Here is a 25,946-nt window from a genome sequence, read left to right as displayed (position 1 = left end):
GGAGCAAATTACTGCAGATCCTGGGATCTGTACTGAAAACAAAAAAATGTAGGAAATCACAGTGGATCAGGCAACATCTGTGGAGAGACAATTAGCTTATGTTTCAAGTCTTGATGACTCTTCATCAGCTCTGCTAAGTAATTTGATAACCATGTTTAGAATTAGGATGGTGAATAAGGACAAACTTTTACCATTGGCAGACCTGCATTTAAGAACCAGAGGACACCAATTTAAGATGAATGACTAAGGACAAATGACAACATGAGACATACCATTTTTATACAGTGAGTGGTTAGGATTTGGATTGCCAGAGAGGGTGGTGGAAGCAGATTTAATTGAACATTTCAAAGTGAATTAAATGAACACCTGAACAAAGAAAAAAAATTAGCAGAATGTGGAGAAAGGTTGCAGGGTAAAAAACTAATTAAATTGCTCTTGCAGAGTGGGCTTAATGGTCTTCTTTTGTGCTGCAAACATTTTTATCATTCTATCATAACCTCCATCTAATACATTTCCCATTAAGATTAGATAATTAAGGGGTAGGTGGCAAGTGGAAACCAGCTGTAAAAACACTTCTTCATTATGTTGTCTTCTTTCCAAGCCAAAAGCTAATGTTGGATGCTTATAGGTTTCCAGAATGATGTATGCTTTTAGAAAATTTGTAGTGACAGCACTTCAGAAAATTTAGCAGCACTTCAGAAAGAACTGTTCTATTTATTTTAGTTCAATGGTGATTCGGGATTTAACTTTAAGGAGTGCAGCAAGTTTTGGGTCCTTTCATCTCATTCGCCTTCTATATGATGAATACATGTACTATTTGATAGAGCATCGTGTGGCACAAGCAAAGGGAGAAACACCCATTGCTGTCATGGGTGAGGTAAGTTGTATGTCATCTTCTGTCTCCATTTTGTTCTCATAATTGCATATGTTTTAATTTGTAAAGTGCTAATGTGGTAATTTTAATCTTCATGTTAAACTCTGACTGATATTATTTGCCGAATCTTTAATCGCTGCATCAATTGTTGAAATACTGTTTACTTTTTGAAATACAATGGATAAATAATTGTTAACTGTATTGTATAAAGATAATGTAGAATGCATTTAGTTTTAAATCTATACTCCTAAAGAATGACAAGTTCATGCAAAATACAATGTATTTTAAATTCACAGTTTGATTTTGCAAAACATGTGGTAGAAGTATTTATTGTAAAATTAAATGATTAAACACAAAAATATGTCATGTAGTACTCAACTGCTAGAGCTGCTGGTCTAGTTCTCCTCCAGTTTTGTAATGCAATGAGTTAAAGGCAAAATAAGACACGTTTCTTCTTTTAATGTAGTTTGCTGATCTAGGACGGGCTTTAAACCCTCTGGATCCTGACAAAGGTAGGCAATGTACTTGAACACAAAAAGCAAATCCACATTTATGTTTATTTTATAATTGAGTTTGTAGTATTGGAAGATTTCTAAACTTTGGGACAGGTTGATCATTTATTCAAATTTGGAGAGTGAGAGGCATTGCCTTTCATCCTTTCTCTGATTTGGGTACTTATGTTGATTCAACAAACACAATCACTTAATTGAGAATGATGAGTACCTCATGTCCTGGTACTGAATATTGTGGTTGTTCATTGCTGCGAAGTGCTAGTCATTTTTCCTTAACAACATCCTTTCACCTCCTTAAAGTATTTCTGTGCAAGTAAGTTTTTTTTTAATTTTTTGATGTGTGATTCCATATGGAAGATAAATGTGTAAATATCCAGAGGTATGCAAAGATAGGAATGAAATTAGATTGGTCACAATATCTAACTAATCTTGTTGTTTGGAATGTGTACGGACTTGCTCAGATTATATATATCCCAATGTTAACAATGGGTTAGAGTAGAATAGAATCCCTACCGTGTGGAAACAGGCCCTTTGGCCCAACAAGTCCACACCAACCCTCAAAAGAATAACCCACCCAGACCCTTTCCCCTCCCCTATTATCCTACATTTACCCCTAACTAATGCACCTAACCTGCACGCATTCGGATTATGGGATGAAACCCACGCAGACACTGGGAGAATGTGCAAACTCCACACAGACAGGCGCCCAAGGCTGGAATCGAACTCGGGTCCCTGATGCTGTGAGGCAGCAGTGCTAACCACTGAGCCACCATGCCACCCATAATGAATTACAGAAAGCACTTCAGCTTCCCCCTCATTGCAAACCCAACTCAAGCCCCAGTGAGACTTGAACCCACAGTCGCTGGCACTGGAGAACAGTGCCTTATCCATTAAGCCACTGGGGCTGCCTCCGGGTGCTACAGTTTCCTCCCACAATCCAAAAAATGTGCAGGTTAGGTGAACTGGCCATGCTACATTGCCCATGGTGTTCAGGAATGTGAGGGTTAGGTGTATTAGTCAGGGGTAAATATAGCGTAATAAGGTTGGGGAATGGGTCTGGGTGGGTTACTCTTCGGAGGGTCGGTGTGGACTTGTTGGGCCAAATGGCCTTTTTCCACATTGTAGGGATTCTCTATGATGGGTTTAAATGATTGATCATGTAAAGAATAAGCATCAAGATAGACTGGTTGAGATGAATGGCCTATTTATTTATATTTATGTGTAATTTATATCTATGTGTCATTGGTATTGAGCTTTTGTTTTAAACACACATTCCTCATTGCCAATCATCATTTTCTGTCTGAAGTCTTTCAAAATGACATTACCTCCCAGATTTGTGATGGGGTTTTTCCTGTAATGCCATGCAGTCAGCTTTCCACTCCTGCCCAGTACCAAAGCAGCTATGAGTAAAGTTGCAAATGGCATACTGCATGACTATGGATATCATCCTGCCAGTAGACTTTACTATAATCAACCACACTAGTCTCATTCAATGTCCCTTGTGTTGTCAGGCACCGTGGGACTGATTTCACTTGGATCTGCTGTTATCTATTTGATCATCGCCACTGCATCTCCAACAATGGTTTTTCTCCTAGACAGCTCTCTTGAGGATCAAAAGATCTTTGGCCTGCTCTTCTTCACCTATCATGGAATCATCTTTTATGTGGTGCTATCAAAAATCAACTCTACCTTTTCACCCCCTGTTTTGGTCTTTCCATTGCTTTTCTATTTGTCCAACATTCAGCTGCAGATTGGCCACAATTTTCTCCTGATGAACATTGGGGAGACTAAACCCATTATCTTCAGCTCCTGTCCAAGATTTGTACCTCAATTATTAATTCTATTCCCTACCCCAGTATGCTGTTCAACCTTAATCTGATTCCTGCCTCAAAGCACCAAGATTATCTGTATATCTTACCGTGCAGTAGATGCCACTCAGCCATCTAATCTGATTTTGCCAGATTTCTGGTCCTCAAATGTTCAAATTTAGAATTCTTATCCTTATATTCTTATCCTTTGTGATCAGTCTGCTTCCCATATCCCCTACAACCCACCCTCCCGTCTTGGCACCTTCCCCTGCCACCACAGGAATTGCAAAATCTGTGCCCACACCTCCTCCCTCACCTCCATCCAAGGTCCCAAAGGAGCCTTCAACATCCATCAAAGTTTTACCTGCACATCCACCAATATCATTTATTGTATCCGTTGCTCCCGATGCGGTCTCCTCTACATTGGGGAGACTGGACGCCTCCTAGCAGAGTGCTTTAGGGAACATCTCTGGGACACCCGCACCAATCAACCACACTGGCCTGTGGCCCAACATTTCAACTCCCCCTCCCACTCAGCCGAGGACATGGAGGTCCTGGGCCTCCTTCACCACTGCTCTCTCACCACCCGACGCCTGGAGGACGAACGCCTCATCTTCCGCCTCTGAACACTTCAACCCCAGGGCATCAATGTGGACTTCAACAATTTCCTCATGTCCCCTTCCCCCACCTCACCCCAGCTCCAAACTTCCAGCTCAGCACTGTCCCCATGACTTGTCTTACCTGCCTATCTTCCTTTCCACCTATCCACTTCACCCTCCTCCCTGACCTATCACCTTTACCCCCTCCCCCACTCACCTATTGTACTCTATGCTACTTTCTTCCCACTCCCACCCTCCTCTCATTTATCTCTCCATCCTTCAGGCACTCTGCCTGTATTCCTGATGAAGGGCTTTTGCCCAAAACGTCGATTTTACTGCTCCTCAGATGCTGCCTGAACTGCTGTGCTTTTCCAGCACCACTCTAATCTAAACTCTGGTTTCCAGCATCTGCAGTCATTGTTTTTACCTTGCTTCCCATATCTGTAGCCTCTCCTAGTATATCATGCCCTACCTCTACAGCTACTTGTACTTCTGCCTCTCTCTCACTTTTGAAAGCTTTGCCTTCGGAAAGCTAGACTGGGCTCCATGTCCTGGTTTTGTAAACAATCTCACCTCTTTTCCTCCCCAAAACCCACTGCTTAGCTTTCATCTTTGTCACCTTTAAACTTCTTACATCTCTTGCTTAGGATATTTTTCAGTTTTAAAAGCACTGTATAATTCCTAGGGATTTTTTTTTAATGTTTTCAACCATGTTCATCATTATGCCCAACTTTTAATCTAAAGCTTTTGTATAAAGTAAATATTCCTTGAATGTTTTTTGTGGAGGAAGAGTAAATAATTAATTTAGGTGATTCTGAATTTGTATCATTTTTTCCTTTTAAATCACCTTAATCAGATGAGGAGGAAGAGGAAGAAGAAAGTGATGATGACAGTCAACAGGAAATTCCAATGGACAATGAACCAACATTAGTAACAGATGCCATGGAGCCACCAGCCAAATTGCCACGGACAGATTCAAGGGGAGTGTTCGTCCAAGCACCACCAACCAACTGAGAATAAAACGTAGGACAAAAATCAGAAAGCTTTTGCTTGAATTTAATGCAGTTCGCTCACTACCCATGGCACTTAATTGCCATTGCATAGAAAGACATTGTCTATAGTTATCACGAATCTCAAACATCTGCCAAAATTATTTTAGTTCAACATTTATTTATATGAGTTATATTAAAAATAAAGAAGAAAAATTTGGGCACTAGGTGTAGAGCATGTTGGTAAATGAATATCTTCACACAGTTACAAATTTAAAGCCACTTAGCTCACAAGATATATAAAGAAACTGAAGCTTTACAAAGCTCAGGATCATGCTGCATTCTGCTGCTTACATTCTTTCTTTGAAAACCATGCCAGCCAGACAAAACAGTAACCTATTGCCCAAATACCACGATTTCATCTCATTCAGCTGCATTTACTTTTATTTTCGTAACCAAAACATTGCATCCACGAGTATTGTTTGCTGCCACTGGAATAAACGAAAGGTGAAATGAAAAATCCCACTAGAATTTCTAACAAAATTTATTTCAAATTAAATTAGGTCTGTTTATAAGTGTGCTACTAAACATTGTACAGGTATAGGAGCTAGTGTGTTTAACATGTGGGCCCCTGATGCACCTTTAATTAAAATAAACTCTGAAACTAACTAGACTATTGAGTCAGTTTACACATGTTATTTTAAATATTCACGTTTTAAAAGAATTACAAGCTGTTTGATCACACAAGCAACTTCATTCAGCTAAAATAATCAACTATATCCTACTGCCAAGAAAGCACAGATTGAACTGGGAACATAACATTGAGTTGAATCAAAGATTACACATTCTAGATTGACAAGTATGATGATACTTTCACACCAATAAACCTCTTGTAAGCCAATCTTGGAGACGTTCCTCTGCTTATTTTATGGGCTTTTATCTTTAATATGTTAGTTTGTTTTACAAGTTAAACATATTTATTAAGACACATTTTGAAAGGCTACGCATTAGCTTGTGCAGTGGCAGCAGTTGTAACAGAACACTGACTTTACACATTTGCAATTATTTTTCTTTGACTTTCACACAAATAAATTAGTAACCATTTGGATTTCTCTTTACCTACACTGCTCATAGAATGAAAGTTTATTTCAAGTGAAACCTAAGAAATACGATACATTTTTCCATGTTATTATATCCTTTGACTCAGTGTCCTTCTTAAGGTGACCCGAGTTGTTGGTGATGGGCTTGAAGAATTGACCACTTACATAGGACATAATGAGGCAATTTTCTCAAAGGAAATAGGGAATTTGGGCTGAAAGTGTGTTGCACAGTCACTTTCTATTCCTGGTGTTTCATGGGAGGTATATCAGACTTGTGAGTTGGAGATGAATCTGGAGTCCTAGAGAGGGCTAGAAAATTGGGATGAGCTCACTGGAAGTATTAGCTATGTTGTATTATCTCACAGGTTGCAAACTAAAGCTTTTATAGGTATTTTCTGTCCACTGCAAAATGTAACACAAAGGAAGACAGGAATTTAGGCAATGGGGAGAAAAGTATTAAGATGTAAATCCTTTGCCAATAATATGATTAGGTCAATGTTCATTAAAATTTAACTAACACTAATTTGCTGGTGTATTGACATAACTTTCAGGAACTGTCATATTTTCCTGTATGATTTGTTGATGTAGTTTAATCATTTATGTTGCAATATTTAATGGAATTTTAAGTTTCCATATTGATTATTCTCGTTCTGTTCTGCAAGGATGGCCCATTAAAATGTTGCAGTAAAAGGGATAGAGCTTAGATTGTTAGCACTTTTTATTCCATGCTGTTCTCAGGCAGAGGCCTTCTGATCTTTGCTATACTGAACCTGATTTGCAAGTCAATGAATTGAAATCACAAACAATTATTATGAAGAGCCCTGTTGAACGCTATCAATCCTCATTGTACATATTACATTAAACTTGGTAAAGATCATTGGATGACACCAGCTATACTGATATAAGTGCAAAATATTTATTTTTTCAATCTACCTGCTGAATATAGTTTAGCACCAACTTAAAGCACAGTCATCAAACAAGGGTAAACATCTATTCAGATTCCAAATTTAAGCTTGTGTTTTTTTAAAAGTTCACTTAATCCAAACTGAAAAATATTCAGAATCAGCCTTATATGTGAACGTATATATGTAAAACATATATGTGAAACAAAACCGTGCTGATTCATCAGGCATCACTGCCTTCTATAATTATGAACATCCTGGGAAATATTATTAATGGAGAAATTGTATTGCAACAAACTTTTGAGCTTGTTATATTTCTGACTACCATGATTTCATTTGGAGCAGTGTCTTTATCGAAAATTGACTTCCTTATCTGAAACAAAGCTCTATCCAACTGACCATTAAAAATGTAGTAAATAACAAGTTTTAGTCTTAGGGACTCCTCCCTGTCAGTAGGGAAAAACCCAAAATACTTGCATTTTAAAGAAAATTATACTTTTTCTTTTCATTTTTTTTTCAGTTTCTGCTCTCTACTGAAGATACTGACCCATGTTGGAATATAATCCAGTGGTGACGGTGCTGCAATGTCTTCACCCATATGGTCATTCTCAATGTTTGAGCCTGGCCAGTGGGTGTCAACAATGTGACATCACAATTGAATTTGATTCTGTCTTTAACCCACGTATCCATGCACATTTTATACGAGGAAACACTAGATAATAATCAGACAACTTTTTCACTTTGTTAGCCTTTCACATAACCTCTTCTGTCAAGGCCTGTATGGTCACTATCCATTGATGATTATCTTGTTTTGAATTCTTTTATCTCCTCACTCTTCTTTCCTTCCGTTAAATAAGCAGTGAAGAGCTGAATTAGATTTTGTTGTCTTTCAGAAATCTATCTCTTAAGTGACGCTAGAGTGTAAATTCATGTGAGGATTTCCTACTTGAGACCCCAGTCCTGTCATGCTACAAAGCATAGTCTTTAAGCTTGTAAGAAGAGCTAAATGAAATACTCTGCAGTCTTTGAATTACTTTATAATTTATGCAGGAAGAGTGCAACAGTTCCCAAAGAGTTATCTAATAATGTGTTTTTATAAATTTAAGGTTACAAACCAATGCTTTGCCTCACTAAGGTTGACTTTTCACCTGGTCCAAAGTCTAATTCTGAATATTAATTCTAAATAATGACCAACGCAATATTAAATTGGCTGCAAGACAAGAACGAAAGGAGCAAAAATCAATAGGTGGCACAGCCTTATTAGTTGAAGCGGTAACACTAAAGCCACTCAGAAATTGGGCAGGTTATCAGCTCATCAAAATGCAAAACATATCATCTCAGTACCAGGTGCAGGAATTTTGAGTCGAAAGTTCACTCACTGTCTAAAATATGCCTTTAAAGTGTAAATCATAGCCGTAATGGTCATGCTTCAACTAATAGAAAATATCAGTAGAAACCAAGAAATTGTTGACCTATGCCTTGTTCAGCTGTGATCAACAAACTTTGTTACAATTCCAATTTTCTTTTACTTTTACAATCTACACACAGTGAAGAAGGATATTTAAATATTTAGTGAATGTAAAATGGATTGAGCAGTTGACCCTGCAAATTAACCTGTTTTGGAGGTAATGGAAAATATTGGGCTTTAATTGTATTCTGATCAATTAGATCCCACAACATGATTGACCCAGAAGGAACACATTAGTTTAATGGCTGACATTGATGCTGTTTGTCTTTGTAATCCACTGCCAATAAATGTTCATTCACCTGTTAACATACATAGTCTCCCTCCCTGCACTACTGTCCAGTGGTGTCAACAAAAATGATTTGCCCATGTGACACCATTAAAAATAGCAAAGGTATTATTTCAGTGCAGCATGAGCTACAGCTTTGCCTAGGCAGGTGCTGAGCAGTCCTTCCCATGTTGTATCTAATGCAATCACTATTGGATGATTGAAGTAATCTTCTGACATACCGGTGGAAATTCCTCACAAGGGAATTAAAAAATTTAAATGTAAAAAAGCTTTTTTTTTCAAAAAGGAAGCAATGGTCATTTTCTTCTGTTAAAATTTAAGCTTAATGATTAACCAGGAGCAGAACCATGAAGTTTCAATCTGTGAACCTCACTGTGCCACAAGGTCTGTTTCTTTGGCTGTGCTTTTCTCCCTGCAACTAATTCAAGTGACCATCATATTGAGAGGTTACTGTATTTGGATACTTGGTCAGTCAAGACTTGAGTGCAAAATACTGAAGCTGTAAATGAATGACTAATTCAATGCTGAAAAATTTCCTCTCTTAAATTAGATCTGGTAAAGTAAAGGTACCTCATATAAACATGCATTTTACACTACTAACAGGATCCTTCAGGAAAACAACCCAAAAAAAGGAAATTATTCAAACTGCTCTTTATCAAATAATTGTTTTACTTTGTGTTAGTAAAGCAAGAAATAGCTATTAATTTCACTTGTGTTGATGTCATTAAACTAGCAGGTGACCTTATTCTCTACGATATGGTATTTAACTTGTTTTAGGAAATTAATATAAAGAAATTCAGTTCTGTTAGACATGTTATTTCTATTTTTATTTGAATGATGATTCTTGGCAAGACTGAAGTATAAAATAACAGATCAAATCCTGTTTTCATATTTTATTTTGTGATTCTACTAAAAGCATTAAATAGTGACTTTGATAATGAAAGGGAAAGTAAAGGTTGGTGAAGGAAGAAGTGTTGTAAAAATACTGAATTTCCCTTTAACTGAATGAAAAAGAAGTGCAATAAGGTTGAAATGGCAGGTAACTTCATGGTGTAATAAAATGTTTTTGGTAACAGAAAAAGGTGACCAATATATATCTTTTAAATCTTCTTAAAACGTTATCTTTGATAGAGTTTAATTAGATTTTATTTTAGATCACAGTTATTTTAAGAAAGCAGTTAAGCCCACGTAATCTTGGTTCTAGTTCACCTGTGTGATGATCTAAAAAAGTATTTAGTGCTATGGTTTACTTCTCCAGTCTAGATTAGTGTTCTTTCCAAAGCTTAAAGATGAATCTAACTGGCTTCTTTCAATACGATGATGAAATTTAGATGGAAAGCTCCCATGTAAGTACAAGGTTATTTGACTAGACTTTTCTGTGGTCTTGTCATGTCTGAAGAAGCCAGTATGGGCCCATAGCCAGACTCTCAAACAAAAGCTGAGGAGATAGTTCCCTTAAACCTCTTGTGACTGATAGTTTTATTTTGTCTGTGTTTGTTTTATTCTTTTCCAAGTGCAATTGAACAGGTTTATTCTCTGTTTCATTAATATATCCATTTAGTACTGATTTAGTACAAGATCTGAGAATTGTGGCCAGCCTCAAAAGAGAGAGAGAAAATTAGATACTTTGTTATAAAACCAAAAAGTGGTAGCAATTTGCAATATGTTATACCTTTGTTCAAAACCTAGGGACACTGTTACTAGTTGTATATTTAATTGGAAGCTTATGTTCACAGGTGTACAAATTGAATTATAATTGAGTACTGTGGGCCAGATGGCAACAATTAAACAGGCCTGACGAGACCTTTGAAGGCTCCAATATTTGGATTGACAAGAGCAGGAGCTTTTAGGCACACTCATCCAATTGTACACACTATAACTAACATTGGCCTGATGTGCCTCTGTTTACATCTATCTCTAATCTATCTGTTGACGCAATTATATTTCCAATTTCAAATGCAATGTCGCCCCCTCATCTGCCATTTCCTCTTTTTTCTTTCATAATCAGACAACCTGGTTTTCTCTTAAATATATGTGGGGTCTGGGAGAGACAATGTTTGTATTCAGATTGTCAGTCCTGGAGAACATGTATTCACTTGAAAAGTATTATAAAACCAAGCACATGTTATGCTGGATTGAAAAGATGAACGTGGGAGCCATATTTACGATCTTCTCATGTAAATTGCATGTACACACCAAAAAGGCTGCTTCTCATCTAAACACTCCTCCTGCATTAAACCTTTTTCATTCTGAAGTCATGGAAGTGATGTGATCATCCACAACTCCTGCATATAACATAATGCATTACAGTTCATTTTCAACACTCCAGTAAAAACTATTCATTTCACTATTAAGTTGAGTATTTTCGATAGTTAATCATCAATTAGTTACTTGTTCCTGCAACTTTTTAAATACTTTCTGTGAGTCTTATAGTTGTTTCTGTTTTGAAGCCCTGGTGTTAGGACAGTGAGTTTGGTCAGGTTATGTTCTTGGAGAAAATACAAACCTTTGTTTTTTTGCTGCTGCATTTGAATTTACCTTACCTTCAGTCACTTAACATCCATACATTTTTGCACCTAGCTTTGCTAGTAGGTTATATTAGACTTGTCTCTTCATAGTTAGTTGATGATGACTCATTATTAAAATATCAAAAACAGATTGGAAAAAGAAATGCTGTTTTCACTTGGTCCACCACACAATAGCACAATACAAGAAAGCAGTTTGAACTCAAAAGTCAAGAACATAATCATTCTAGGTCAGATAGAGACATAAGTAAGGCATTATAGCCACTCCTACACTAAAGCACAAACCAAAATGTGTCAACATAGGTTTAAATACAGGGTGTTAGATCTTCTACTGTTCATACTAATTTATGTAGTTTTCTTCATAAATCTTCAATTCCCATTGGCCTCAGAAATCGGTTAGAGAAAACAGTCCCTCTTTTGTAATCCGATATTTTCCTACTACAAACACTTCAGGTACCTCAGTGTGTGTGCAAAGTATGATGTGGTGGTGCTGGTGTTGGACTGGGTGGACAAAGTTAAAAATCACCAGGTTAACCTGGTGTGTGATTTTTAACCTAGTTGCAAAGTACTGAGACAAACTCAGCAATCCTCCTGATCTAGCAGTGATTTCACTTTCTTCACCAATTGATGTCAGTCTTAATCACCACTCAACCAAGATAAGATCCAAGTTTCTTCTGTGAAGCTAATTAATGAATGACCATCTCCTTTGAAAATGGGATTGTAGTATCGCATTCCAATTTTTTTCTTTCTGTAAGCCCCCACTCTCAACCAGTCAAAAATTATTTCTACCGGAGAAGAATTAAAATGTTATATTTATCTGTTTTGATGGTAAGAAAATTCACTCAAATTAATATAATTTCAATGTGGAAAGTTTAGTATAAAGATCCTTTCCATCTCACCATGAGCCAAGACACTGTCCTGAGCCTGTTAGATCATATCCAAGATTAAATGGAAAATTAGAATCAGTTTTCCTTAGATCAAAGCTTTTGTCAATGTACCCGTAACTATTTCACCTCCATCATAATTATCTAAATGCTACCCAAGTAAAGTGACTATGTAGTTTTTGTAAAGTATAAAGTAGATAATTGCTGCTGTTCATTTTCTAATTAAATGTCAATTAAACTAAATTGAAGAGAACCACTTAAAATATCTGAAAGTAAGCTGCTAAAAATCCTCCTGCACTATCACTGCCCACAGCATTTAATTTGTTTAGTTTCTCACCAGTTCTTTCACCCTTTTCTAGATGTGTTGACTTGAGGATGAGGCTGAATTTTCTGCATACTAATTCTAACTAGTTGGGAAACTCACCCTAAATTGCCACAGTATATCACAAGGTCTAATATACCATTGGGGGTGGGCATTATTCATGTGCAAGTCTTGATTGCAGGAGGGAATCAATCAGAGCCCAAGTTTCCTCTCATCTGATATTGGAGTGTGGGTGCTGGCCTGCCATAACAAATACAAAATGGAAGTCAAAACCATTTGAAGCTAAAATAGTTTGAAGTCTGCAATGATTCGTTGATCTTTAGAGGGTGATAAAATTAAAATACAAAATATATGGAGTGCAGCAGTTCCATTCCTCATGTGAATAACCATAACTTGTAACTTGAGTAGTTGCATTGATGAGAGTGTGGTGCTGGAAAGGCACAGCAGGTCAGGCAGCATTCGAGGAGCAGGAGGATCGATGTTTCGGGCATAAGGCATTCATCGGGAATTGACATCCATTTTTGGGGGGGTTTTTTGTATACTCAGTACAAACTAACCATGGAATTTACAATAACTTTTCACTCTTAACTTATTCTGGCAATCAATATGTGAATATCTGATTCTGGTATTGAGTACTTCAACATCTCAGTGTCCTGGATGTAAGTTTGCTCACTGAGCTGGAAAGTTCACTTTCAGATGTTTCGTCACCATACTAGGTAACTCTTCAGTGATCCTCCGGATGAAGCATTGCTGATGATTCCTGTTTTCTATTTATATATTTGGGTTTCTTTGGGTTGGTGATGTCATTTCCTATGGTGATGTCATTTCCTGTTCTTTTTCTCGGGGTGGTAAATCAGGTCCAAGTCAATGTGTTTGGCTTGGACCTGAATTATCACCCCTGAGAAAAAGAACAGGAAATGACATCACCAATCCAAAGAAACCAAAACATATAAAAAGAAAGCAGGAATCATCTGCAATGGTTTGTCCAGAGGCTCACTGAAGATGTTACCTAGTATGGTGATGAAACATCTCAATATGAATCTTCCAGCTCAGCGAGCAAATCTACATCCAGAACCTCAACCTGAGCTACAAATCTCAAAACTCACTATCTCGGTGTCCACCCAAAATTGAAATGTCTGTTTGAGTTGTTTGAACATAAAAAGAAAACCATTAACTTGTCAGGTTGGAATGTGAATGGACATTTCATTTGTGATGGTGTAAAAGATACTTAATTTATAAGGATAATAAATATTTAACTTTTAACTTTTTAATGCTAGATAGAATATCTGGAGGTCTTGCCTGTTCTGTGGGAAAGAGAACGTACTGGGTGTGCCTTTAAATTACATGCATTGCAGAATACTAGCATATAGTTACCATATGCGTTCGACATCACTAGATTATCATATTTATCATTTAATCCAGTGACAGCTGCCCCCTAGCAAGAGCAAGTTCAAGACCTTGAATTCACATTTTATTGCTCCCTAAAGTACACACTTCTCCAGTTTGAGCTAGCTATTCTGAAGGGAAGAGAGAGGGAATAAAATTACAGGTTCCTGTGGTCAATGGAGAATGAGCATTGATGGTACAGGAAGTTCAGATGAATAGAACAAAACCTTCACTGTGATAAAATAAAAGTTATTCTTTGACTTTTCTTCTAAATTTTAAATCAGTAACCCTTTATGAATGACCTCTTTGGTTGATCTTGGTTGTAGTTGGTTCATATATTTGTGACGACATTCTGAGTGTCAGTATATTGATGATTACTGTCACAGTTGACGGAGAGGCCTTGTGTCCAGACTTCAGGTAAAGTTTGAGAACAGAAACTCTAGTGGGAGAAACATTTTGGATGTTAACATATGAAAGCCTCAGAAAGAAGTAATTTTTATTAAGTATTTTATCAACTTAAACCGAATCGAATGGATGTGGCATCTCTCAAAAAATTGCTAGTGAACTTCTTTCAAGTTGTCAATGTTGGCAATAGTACAAATACCAACTGTCCATTCTGAGTGTTACATAAGAAAACAGTCTTGCAGCTCACTCAGTTTACGCTTGGTGCAGTTGGTTAAGTGGAACGTTCCATTTGTGACTGTAACATTCGAGCATGTGTGAGAACCATCTTGGACAGTAATTGGAACTCTCTCTCCCATAGCACCTTTAAACAGTACTATACTGAACAAAAACAACATAGAGTGGATGCTGTAAAATATTAAATGTGGTAGAATTTGCTGGAAATGTTCACCAGGTCAATGTCCATTAACCTGAAACATTGTTGGGCTTTATTTTAACTCGCTTTTAAGTGAGTTAAAATCGGGTTTATTAACTTTTTCCCCCCTCTGTCTATAGATGCTATTGAGCATTTCTAGCAATTTCTGTATTAAAGTTGTGTTCACGTTTTATTTTCTGATTTCCTAGTTAGGCTTTTAGATTACACCAAGAGTTGCATTTCAGTGACCTCAGATGTAAACACTGTGGTACATACACAAAGGATACAATGCTGAAGTAACATGCCGCTTTTATCAAAGGGATTACAGCCTAAGTCAATGCAATGCCCTAGATAATATAGTCTATTGCAATTAATTCATGAAGACATTTTTATTTAAGTTAAAACGTAATTTTGTGAATTACTGTATACATTAGCTAGAAGCTTCTGTTTTGTAGACAATTACTAATCTTTTTTTTTCATATCTATTGCCATATTACTTTGATATTCCTAAGCTCTCAACACAATTGTATAAAAACTTTTCCACATCCTTTTTCAATCAAAAAGGCAGGATCTGAGTCAATTCCTTGAGTTTCACTGTGAGAACAACTAATTTGCTATATGGCCATCTCGTAAGCCTGATCCATCTTGTGTTCTCTCCACCATATAAGATTGGCAGATATAAACGTTTTCAGGATGTATGTCTGTAACCATGGGGCTGTTATCAGAGCCAGGAATTTCCATGGTGCTGTTCATGATCTGTCACTGTAACTTTGCTGGAAAAACAAACAGAATCTCTAATGTATTACCAGCAAAGTTACAGGAGTGAAATGGGACCAACTCCCATAGATTCTCAGTTCGGTATTCATGTTTTAAAAATGTCATTACCCATATAGTTAACTCCAATAGAAAACCACTAAATGCCAGCAAGCTCTATATTGAGGTAAATTTGATTGTCTTGTAGCAACCCACTCATAACTAGAGGAATATTCTGCATCATCTGAAAAAAATTAGGAGTAAATATTTTTTAAAATTGACATCACTGGGTTTATCTTTCTTTCTCACCAGTAACAGCAGATTTTTAGGAAGCTGTATTATGGTTGAGAAGAATCTTACCTCTTGTCTTCTCTCAATTTCTTTCTTCACTGCAGAACTTAACAGATGTCTCATAGTTCTATTATGTTAGATAATATCTAAAGGATACAGCCTCAAGCTAAGTGCCTCTGTTAAACCATCTGAAGGTATGTTCATGGAAAGGTAATGTGCAGGGATGGTGTAAACAGGACCCACTTCCTTTCACCATTTGTATGATGCCAATATAGTGAATTGAGTTTCCTTCACAGATTTCTGGCTAACATAAACAGTCCAATGGCAGAGCAGTTTGTTGCCTTTTGTTAATCCATGACATTAAAGTTATTTGTAGGATTTTTCTTTCTCCTTTTCCAGATAGTGTGTGTGATGTGTTTAACGTATTTTGCAGTTAATTGAGGCACTTGTAATATATTTGTTGTACCAGTTTGTAACTCAAAATTACATATAGTTTTGAAAAACAAAACTAAAATCTCCTGTGCTTTTGTATGTAATTATAATCTTTATTAAACGTTGTATTAATATTGGGTGAGTTGTGAAAAGAAAATGATTATTTGATATATTTGTTTCTGAACCATTATGGCCTTATTTGTTGAAACTTTTGTCTTGATAAACATCTGTGATATATAGTTGTATGCTGTTCTGTATCGGGAAAGTAAATATTGTATTTTGTATAAACAAAAAAATGCTTAGTTTTGTTGTAAACTGGGTGCTTTGATCAGCTTTTGCTGAACTATGGACCTTACGAGAAGGAAGCAGTATCTGGTACTGCGCTGTTTAATGTTGTAATTCAGCTTGGGGTGATATGTAAGCATTTGTAAGAGTGTTTAGTCCTGGTGCAAAAGCTGTTTTCTACTTTTTTGTAGTGTTTCTTTTAAATAAAAGAGCAGATATAAAACACCGGAATTTGTTGCTTTTATTTGTCCATAGGAGACGGGTGTCACCGGCTTGATCAACATTTACTGCCCATCCTTAATTGCTCTTGAGAAGGTAGCGAAGTGGGAGTTGACACGGAGCATGCTGACACGGGACACACAGACATACGATGGCCACTGAGCCATTACATGGAAAAATACAGCAAAGCATACACAGATACTGGCTGAGGCTAACAGCATATCAGCACAATAGACACAGAGCAAAGATGATTAATTTAAGGCAGGTGGGGGAGAGAATGCACATCAGTAACGTCTACTGCCCGCTGAAGTGTCTGAGTCCAGCTTCAATAGAAATGTTAACTACCTGAGACTGCTTGTATACAAGTGTTAATACTTCAGATCTGCAGTAATGGAAAACGATCTTCCTTCTCAGGAAGAACAGTCACGGTCACTGAAACTGACAATGATTTTATAATGTTTTCTGTAAACAAACCATACTGTACAAACCAAGACTCGAGACTTCAACTATTGTACCACAACATGTATAAAATATCATGACGTGCTCCGAGAGTGAGTGAACATCTCTCTCTCCCCGGAGCTCCGGTTTCTTTGCACAATAAACTCTGCCGTTGGATCCCGATTTTGGTGATTTTCCCCACAACTGTAGGGAGCTGTCTTCTTGAACCATTGTAGTCCTTTAATTGTATGAACACCCACAAATACTGTTAGGAAGAAGGTTCCAGGTTTTTGATTTGACAACAGTGAGGGGATTATGATATGTTTCTCATTCAGGATGGTGAGTGGCTTGAAAGCGAACATCCAGATGGTGGTGGTGTTCCATGTATCTGCAGCCCTTGTGCCCTTCAAGGTTGTAGGTTTGCAGGGCAGGTGCTGTCAGAGGAGCCTCAATGAGTTACAGCAGTGTATCCTGGAAATGGTGTACAGTTAACAGGGAGTTGAAATTGAAATATCTAATTTCTACTCAGTGCTGTTCCATTCACAGGTACTGAGGCAAAATTTACTATCACGCAAATTGAGCCTGAGCCAATGTTATAATAAATTAACATATCCTCAAGCACTTCACAACAGAGAAGGCACGAAGAGAGGTTTGCAGAGGCCACTGATGGTACGAATCAAAGTAGAGATTTCAAGAACATGAGATGGATATGGAAAGTCATTCATCTTTCATTAATCATTATCTCATCCAGACCAATCAACATCATCTATCTTGAAGTACATCATAGTTCCCCAATTACACATTGTTAAATTATTTCAGGGTTTTTATTTCAATCTCTGGCTTTGATTCTATTTCATGATCATTTCATAAAAGCTCAAATCAGGTTTTTTTGTAAAACATTGAAACAACAATACCTTCAAATGGAAATCATAAAGCAGTTAAACCATTTTGATGGGATAGGTGACTATACTACAATGACTGTGAAGCACTTCTATGTCTTCCTGAAGGAAATTTCAGACCTTGCAGTCAATATTCTTTAGTCAATTCGTGACCACATGTAAATATTTCAAGCCACTCTTTGGTCTGCCTGAAACATACTGGTCTTCCAAAGCAAGGAGTTGACTTTGACAGAGTGTTGCAGACTGGCACATTCCAAGGGCCAGGACTGCATACTGAAGGATGCGGAAAAGCCGGGGGCAGCTGCTGCCAAGGCGGAATGGGAAAGACCAACATCTAAGGTCTTTTCAGTGATGGGATACCCCCCCCAATGCCTCAAATATATGTAAATAGTATCTTGCAAAAGGGAGAAATGCCTTGGAACTGTCAGGAGAGTGAACCTTCAATGTTGGTTTGTTCTCCATATGCTAAGACTGAATAGAACCGAGCTGCTTTAGTGACTCTAAATGTATATAAAGAATTTTTATACAAATAAAGTATGTATTTGAAATTTTAAAAAGCATTTTAAAATGATTATGTACACTTATAAAATAGCTCTTCTCCTGAAACAGGACAATAATATGATAGGCAACATTTACAAATCAATATTTATAATGTGAGTTTTTAAAAATATATTTTAATTTTTATTAAAAAACAATTTTTTGGATATTACAACAAATACAAAACAAAACAATACAAAGAAACCCACTAATTACATAAATAAATAAATAAAAACTAACAACTAACTAAATAACTATATAAAGACTAAATAACTATATATAAGTATATAAAATAACTATATTAGTCTGGCAGACAAATCTGTACCCAAGTAGTCCAGAAAGGGCCGCTACGTCTTATAAAAATTCTCAGTTTTATGGTGCACCATACTTGTAAGAAAGTCCAAAGAGATGTGTTCCATGCCAGCCCGACAGCACAAAAAGTGAGGATGCAGAAAAGCTTTTTTTTGTGTACACCTAATGGAAGTGAATTAACTAGGCCAAGAAGATGAGATACCGGGTCCATCTCCACCTCTGTGTCCAAGACCTTCTCTATTTCGCCTATAACAGCACTCCACTATCCCACAGTCTGTGGCAGGACCAGAGACAATGAGTGTGCATGCCCATGCTCACTTTACATTTCGGACACATTTGAGCTTTACATTTTAAAAGGCTATATGGAGCCAAGTGGACCCTGTGGAGAATTTTCAATTGCATGGCATGGGTCCTGTTGCAAATCGATATCCTTCTCTTTTTCTCAGATTTCCTCCCATATTTCAGAAGAAATGTCAATGTCCAGCTCCCTCTCCCATATCTTACAGAGCTGTTCAGACTCGTCAGAGGGACCCTTTCCCAATAGGTGATAGACATTGCTGACAGAAAGTGTGTTCCCAGCACCCAGCACCCTCTTCTCTGCGTCAGATCTGTAAGAATCACAAGTGTGCTCTTTTTTTTATGAAATTTCTAATTTGAAAAAAATGGAAGAGGTCCCTGCTGGGCAATTTGTATTTCTGAGCCAACTGGTCAAAAGACATCAGTATATCCCCCTTGAATAAGTCACTCAGGCAAGACCTGCCCCTAGCTGCCCAGAGTTTAAACCCTGAGTCCATCATCTCCAGCTGAAAACCCAGCATACCAACTATGGGTGTAAAAAATGATTTTTTGGCAATATTGCCCTCACTCTGACGCATTGCCCTCCATGCTTTAACAGTATTAATAACTATTTGGCTGTGATAATATTCCTTAACTGTTGTCATTTTGTTCAAGAACAGCAGGCTAACAAGGGAGCATCTTGCCTGAGATGCTTCGATGTCCAACTATAGTGAGTGAGGGTCCCCCCGGGCCCAGCCATTCACATAAGATAGCAACGAGCTTATTAAATAGTTTTTGATATCTGGGAGGTCCATTCCCAGTCTGTGGGGTAGCCGTAGTTTAGTCAGTTTAATAAGGGGCCACTTGTGATACCAGATAAAGGAACTGAACCAGCCATTCAGTCTTCTAAACGTTTGCTTAGTAAAACGTAGAGGAAGCATTCACATAGGATACAGCAGATAGGGGAGAATGTTTATGTTAAGGAGGGCTATTCGACCTAGCCAAGAGATCAGAAATGCCTCCCATCTTCGAAGGTCTTGTTTGATTCTATCGAATAAATGGGCAAAATTGGTTTTAAATAGCCAATTAAAGACTGGAGTATTTCCAAATCAGGATGGTGGGTGGCTTGGAGAGGACTTGCAGATGGTGATGTCCCTTTGTTTCTGCCCCTTTATTTCAATTTAGTGGACTATTGCAGGTTTGGAAGGCATGTTGTAAGTGGTATACTACATTGCTACTACTCCATGGACACAGTATATGGTTATTCCACTTCAGTTTCTTGTCAATGATAACGCCAGAATGTGGATGATGGGAGATGGTAATGCCATTAAATGTCAAGGGGTGATGGTTCAATTCTCCTTTGTTGGAGATAGTCAATGCCTGGTATTCATGTGCCACATAAGAGCTCAAGCGTGAATGTTGTCTGGAGCTTGCTGCATTTAGATATGGACTGCTTTAACATCAGAGGAATCATTAATGGCTCTGAATATTATGCATCATCAGCAAACAGTCCCATGTATGTCCTTAAGATGGAGGGAAGATTATTGACAAAGCAGCTGAAAATGGTTGAGCTTAGTACACTATCCTGAGGAACCTTAGGGCTTTCATGGGATAGTGGTAGTATACCAGCCTCTGGGCCAGGTTCAGTGTTGCCTACAACCGTGCCAATACAGCTTGATGAAGGACATGTCGTGGTGTCAATCTAACACCTGCCAGCTGCCTGCAAACACAATGCAAATTCATTCAATCATGTTGGACACTGGGTAAGGGCTCATCCGCAGTTCACTTAAGAGGGTAGCCACTGTTGGTCAAAGCACCCTGGTACTGGCTGGGAAACAGGGAGTTTCAACACGGTTAATCACTCATTTGAGATGCTCATGGTCAGGCAACCTATCCCAATACAGTCCATAGTATATTCAGGGTCAGCACAAGCAATCGTGAGAATTGTGTATCATCAGTCAGAAAGCTGCCAAAAACGGTTGGATGTAAAGCTTGAGGGAAGGGAATAACAGAGGGTTTAATAGGGTTTTGGATAAGAACTTGATAAGGGAAACTCAAGGTGAATTGTAGGGGCAAGGGAGGCTATGTGGAACAATATCGGAGGGGATGGCTAGCTATAAGAGGCAATGTTATTGGCAATGGCCAGCACTGGTGAGGCCACTGTTGGAATATTGTGTGCAATTCTGGTTTCCTTCCTATCGGAAAGATGTTGTGAAACTTGAAAGGGTTCAGAAAAGATGTACAAGGATGTTGCCAGGGTTGGAGGGTTTGAGCTATTCAGGAGAGGCTGAACAGGCTGGGCATGTTTTCCCTGGAGCGTCGGAGGCTGAGGGATGACCTTATAGAGATTTATAAAATTATGAGGGGCATGGATAAGATAAATAGACAAAATCTTTTCCCTGGGGTGGGGAAGCCCAGAGCTAGAGGGCATAGGTTTAGGGTGAGAAGGGAAAGATATTAAAGAGACCTAAGGGGCAACTTTTTCATGCAGAGGGTGTACGTGTTTGGAATGAGCTGTCAGAGGAAGTGGTGGAGGCTGGTACAATTGCAACATTTAAGAGGTATTTGGATGGGTATATGAATAGGAAGGGTTTGGAGGGATTTGGGCTGGGTGCTTGCAGGTGGTACTAGATTGAGTTGGGATATCTGGTCGGCATGGACGGGTTGGACTGAAGGGTCTGTTTCCATGCTGTACATCTCTATGACTCTATGACCTCCTCAGGGGGAAAGTAGAGGAGCAGTGATTATCATGAAGATGCAATGTCAGGGTTCCAGCCACAGGTTGGAGGTGACGTTCACTGTGCTGAGGGTCTCCCCCATGTTGGTGCAATGGATTGAAATGAGCTATCAGTGTTATAAAAGGGGACATGGGGGTATTGTAGGTGATCGGGTGGGCCAGAGCTGACAGTGTCCACTGTGAATGGTGTTCCCTGTTATCATTTGCTGTTCTCTAGATGTGAAGTGCTACAGGAAAATGGCTGGGATAACGCCCAGGGTGGGCAGTGTCAGTGTCAGTTTGATGTGTGAAAGCACAGGATCCATGTCTGCTGCACACTCGGACACTGAAGTGGCAAGTACATGATGGAGCTGTTTGCAAACACCAGCTATATTTACAGTGTAGTTATTCCATCGCCCATTTATTATCCATGGGAATGAAAGTACTGGTCAAAGACAATTTGCAATAGTTCTTTCCTGCTTGTAGTTTGAACTTGGGCATCTCAATAAGTTCTCTAGAAGTTAGCAGCACTGACATTATAAAAGGTCACTGCTATTTGAGGAGACACCACAATTGAGGACGCTGTGTGAGCTACACAATGTCACTTCATGTAACAATGATCTGTACCGAATGCAGTGAGGTGTTGAATGTTTGATGTGGGTCTGGAGTAGGGATGGTGTCAGATTGCTGCAGGCTCCCCCTTCTCAATAGCCCTCAGCAGGTGTAGCCCCTTTCACTAAGTTGCTGTACACACTGAACCTGAATGTGGATGGATGAGGTAGATATGTCCCTTGTTATTGGGGTGTAGATTGTCTCACCATGTGGAGAAACGTGCTCAGTCCTCATCTGCACAGTATGGCACCAATGACTTTTCTGGGAGCAAAGGAACTCTATCACTCCTGTTTCTATTGTAAGTCATTCTCACTGAGAGTCCTGGGCTCTGATACTGGTGGGATGTTGGTGGCTGGAGCTGCCTTCCTAAAGAAGGTGGGTACAGGAGGATCAGGGACAATGGTCAGACAGCCAAGGAACAACCAGTTCAGGGAGTGGTCACTGCTGCAGCGCACCTCTTGGATGACTGGGGTCCCACAACAGGATCAGAGTTTTTGGAACCTGACTCCATTTCCTGGGGATGATCAAGGGACAGAGCCAATGCAGGCTCCAAATGCCCTGGGATACTGTGATGGAACAGTGTTAGCTGCCGGACCCAACGGCTGTAAGAATGGGAGGCCATTCTCTCCCGGTGATGGATAAGGTGAACCTTCACTGTGACTCTGTGTCTTGTCTCAGGGAGCGACAGGTGACTTATGTGGGATCTCCCACAGTGTATCAGGACAATGAGCAATGCCGTCTCTGTAAGTTCATTTTGTTTCCCCATTGACAAGATCAGTGCTGCAGGTCAGGCAGTAGGATTCAGAAAGAAAGCCAGCTACCTCCAGGTGCAGGGTCCAGCACTCTCATAGCTCTGAGAAAGACTTATCACAGCACTGTCGAATTCATCAACAGGAAGGAGCTCCACCCCATTGATGTTCATGTGATCACTGTGGCCACTTCCTGGAGGTGCATGCCAGCTGCCCTGACTCCTACATCTCGTGTTTGGGTGTTCAGATGCCCTACAAAGCTGGCTACCTAGAAACAAAGGATACCCACTACAACTATGGCTCACCACACCATTGCAGAAGTCCCATGCATGTTGCAGATTGCAGGTAAACTGTTGCCTATGCTTCGACTAGGGCCAGGGTGGAGTAGGTGCACAGCTCTGAGGGTCTCCAGTATAGTCTGTACAAGAGTATACCCCATTGTCTTGGCATGCTGAGCTCTGCACAATTGGAGCAGGTGATAGGGTGATGCGCTAGATGCGGATGAGCCAGGAGCAAGTTTCCAAGGAAGAGGGCATTGGACAGGAGGAGATTCTCCTTGTTCATGATAAAGCTCAGCTGCATTGATCGCTAGCCCGACAGTACTTGACTGACATTCGGTTCCACAAGATGGAGACAATCGTGGACCGTCATTTAATCTTCGCTGATGATACAGAAATCTTAATAGTCTTGTGGGGGTGAACTTTAGCCTCTGTTGGTTTTGTTTGTGTTCCCTGTTGCTTTCCGTAAACAAAAGCTCATGTTTGGCATTGTCTGATTGTTTGTTTGGTAATGATGGTCCCCAACTAGACAACAACAAGACAAGGTTCTTAGAGATGTGTTGCTGGAAAAGCGCAGCAGGTCAGGCAGCATCCAGGGAACAGGAGAATCGACGTTTCGGGCATAAGCCCTTCTTCAGGCTTATGCCCGAAACGTCGATTCTCCTGTTCCCTGGATGCTGCCTGACCTGCTGCGCTTTTCCAGCAACACATCTCCAGCTCTGATCTCCAGCATCTGCAGACCTCACTTTCTCCTCAAGGTTCTTAGAGAACTGACTTAGAGAGTGTTTAAACAAGACACAGTTATGGACAGGTAAAGTTTGAGACCTGGTGGTTAAACAGTGACTAGACTGAGAGAATGGAGATTGTAAGAGTGAGAGAGCATTAGCCATGCTAGCTATGTGCCACGGGCAGAGTGGCTTTGTGGTTGTTTTGCCACTACATTTCCAATGGGAGGGACAATGGATTGCCAACATTGGCCTGCCATGCACTGGTTTTTCAAACATAACATGGGCACAGCCAGTTATATTCTGAGTGAGAGGTTATTCTAGGAATGGTACATCGTAAAATGGGGTGGAAATTGGATGCAAGAGATCCTGCAGCAGTATGGTAGATAGTTAATGTGGCAAGACTTGTAAGATAGGGTGAGAAAACCCACTGGCAAGAAGCCTTCCAAAAACACTCAACACGTCTTAGACATAGCAGAAACAAAACCTAGGATTCAGCCCATCAGCATGGAAAGGGGCCATTCAGCCCATCAGCATGGAAAGGGGCCCTTCAGCCTATCAGCATGGAAAGGGGCCCTTCAACCCATCAACATGGAAAGGGGCCCTTCAGCCTATCAGCATGGAAAGGGGCCCTTCAACCCATCAACATGGAAAGGGGCCCTTCAGCCCATCAGCATGGTAAGGGGCCATTCAGCCCATCAGCATGGAAAGGGGGTCTTCAGCCCATCAGCATCGAAAGGGGGTCTTCAGCCCATCGTGTCCACACCAGTCATCAACCATCTAATTGCTTCAAAATTATTCGCTCACACATTGCGCCTTTTGTGCTATGGCGTTTCAAGTATAGATCTTAATAATTTCTGAAATGTGGTGGTGGTTCCATTGGCTCTTACCTTCATGACCAGTCTCCCATGCTCCACCTTGTCAAAATCCTCACTGAAGTCCATGTAGATACATCAACTGCACCACACTCATCCACACACCTAGTTATCTTCCTGAAAAACACAATCAAAATTGTGAGACATGATCTCTCCTGATAAAACCATGCCAAATATGCTTGACTAATTAAGTGAAGATTAATTCTGTCTGTCAGAATTTTTTTTCAAAATTTTCCCTACCACTGATGATAGCCTGACTGGCCTGCCTATAGTTCTCTGGTTTATCCCTACCATCCTACTTAAAGAAAAACATTAAGCATCCTTTAGTTCTCTGGCACCTCTCCTGTCACCAGAAAGATTTGAAAACTAATGTCAGGCCCCTGCAATTCCCTCTCTTGCTTCCCACAGCAACCAGTTATCTGTCTCTTCTGAACCTAGGAACTTTTCCAATTTTAAACCCATTTAAATTGTTCAGATCTCCTCCCTCTCAATTATAATTTGTTCAAGTATATCACAGTCTTCCTCCCTGATTTTTAGACCTGCACCATCCTTCTCTATGATGAATATAGATGCAAAGTATTCATTTAAAACCTCACGTACTTCTTCCAGCTTCCTACACAGTTTGCCATTTTGGTTCCTAATGGGCCCTACTCTTGGGTATTTGCTTGCCTCCAGTGTACTTGTAAAATGCCTTTAGATTTTCCTTTCCTTTCCCCATCAGTGTTTCTTCAGGCACTCCTTTGCATTTTAGTTTGATATGTCTGGGGATACGAACAATTGTAATTCAATAGCAACTGTGCATGCTCACTTGTGATTTTGTTCAGACAATGCATGCACAATATTAACCCTCTAAACCCTTCCTATTCATATACCCATCCAGATGCCTTCTAAATGTTGCAATTATACCGGCTTCCACCACTTCCTCTGGCAGCTCATTCCATACACATACCAAGCTTAGCGTCAAAATGTTGCCCCTTAGGTCTCTTTTATATCTTTCCCCACTCACACTAAACCTATGCCCTCTAGTTCTGGACACCCCCACCCCAGGCAAAAGACCTTGTCTATTTTCCCTATCCA

At 39.3% G+C, this 25,946-nt stretch overlaps 1 protein-coding gene across 8 annotated transcripts in view; it reads left to right on the top strand.

Moving 5' to 3' along the window:
- The window catches only part of rfx1a (regulatory factor X, 1a (influences HLA class II expression)), a 150,504-nt gene extending 133,447 nt beyond the window's left edge, over positions 1–17,057 (top strand). For 6 of the 8 annotated variants that reach the window (XM_087983324.1, XM_043694805.2, XM_043694806.2 and 3 more), the window contains 3 exons: positions 724–877; positions 1,341–1,386; positions 4,650–5,006. In XM_087983324.1, coding sequence (XP_087839450.1) covers positions 724–877; positions 1,341–1,386; positions 4,650–4,807 — 358 coding nt within the window. In that variant the 3' untranslated portion in view covers positions 4,808–5,006. Of the gene's footprint in view, positions 1–723; positions 878–1,340; positions 1,387–4,649; positions 5,007–7,304; positions 13,169–16,488 lie in introns of those variants that run through there. The other 2 variants (XM_043694804.2, XM_043694803.2) reach the window with 2 other exon arrangements.
- Positions 17,058–25,946: the final 8,889 nt, after the last annotated feature.

This window comes from Chiloscyllium plagiosum, unplaced genomic scaffold, assembly GCF_037043375.1.
Source record: "Chiloscyllium plagiosum isolate Xiang-an unplaced genomic scaffold, Cpla_swu_hap1 HiC_scaffold_45, whole genome shotgun sequence".
Taxonomy (NCBI): Eukaryota; Metazoa; Chordata; class Chondrichthyes; order Orectolobiformes; family Hemiscylliidae; genus Chiloscyllium; species Chiloscyllium plagiosum.
This window is presented reverse-complemented; position numbering and strand designations above follow the sequence as displayed.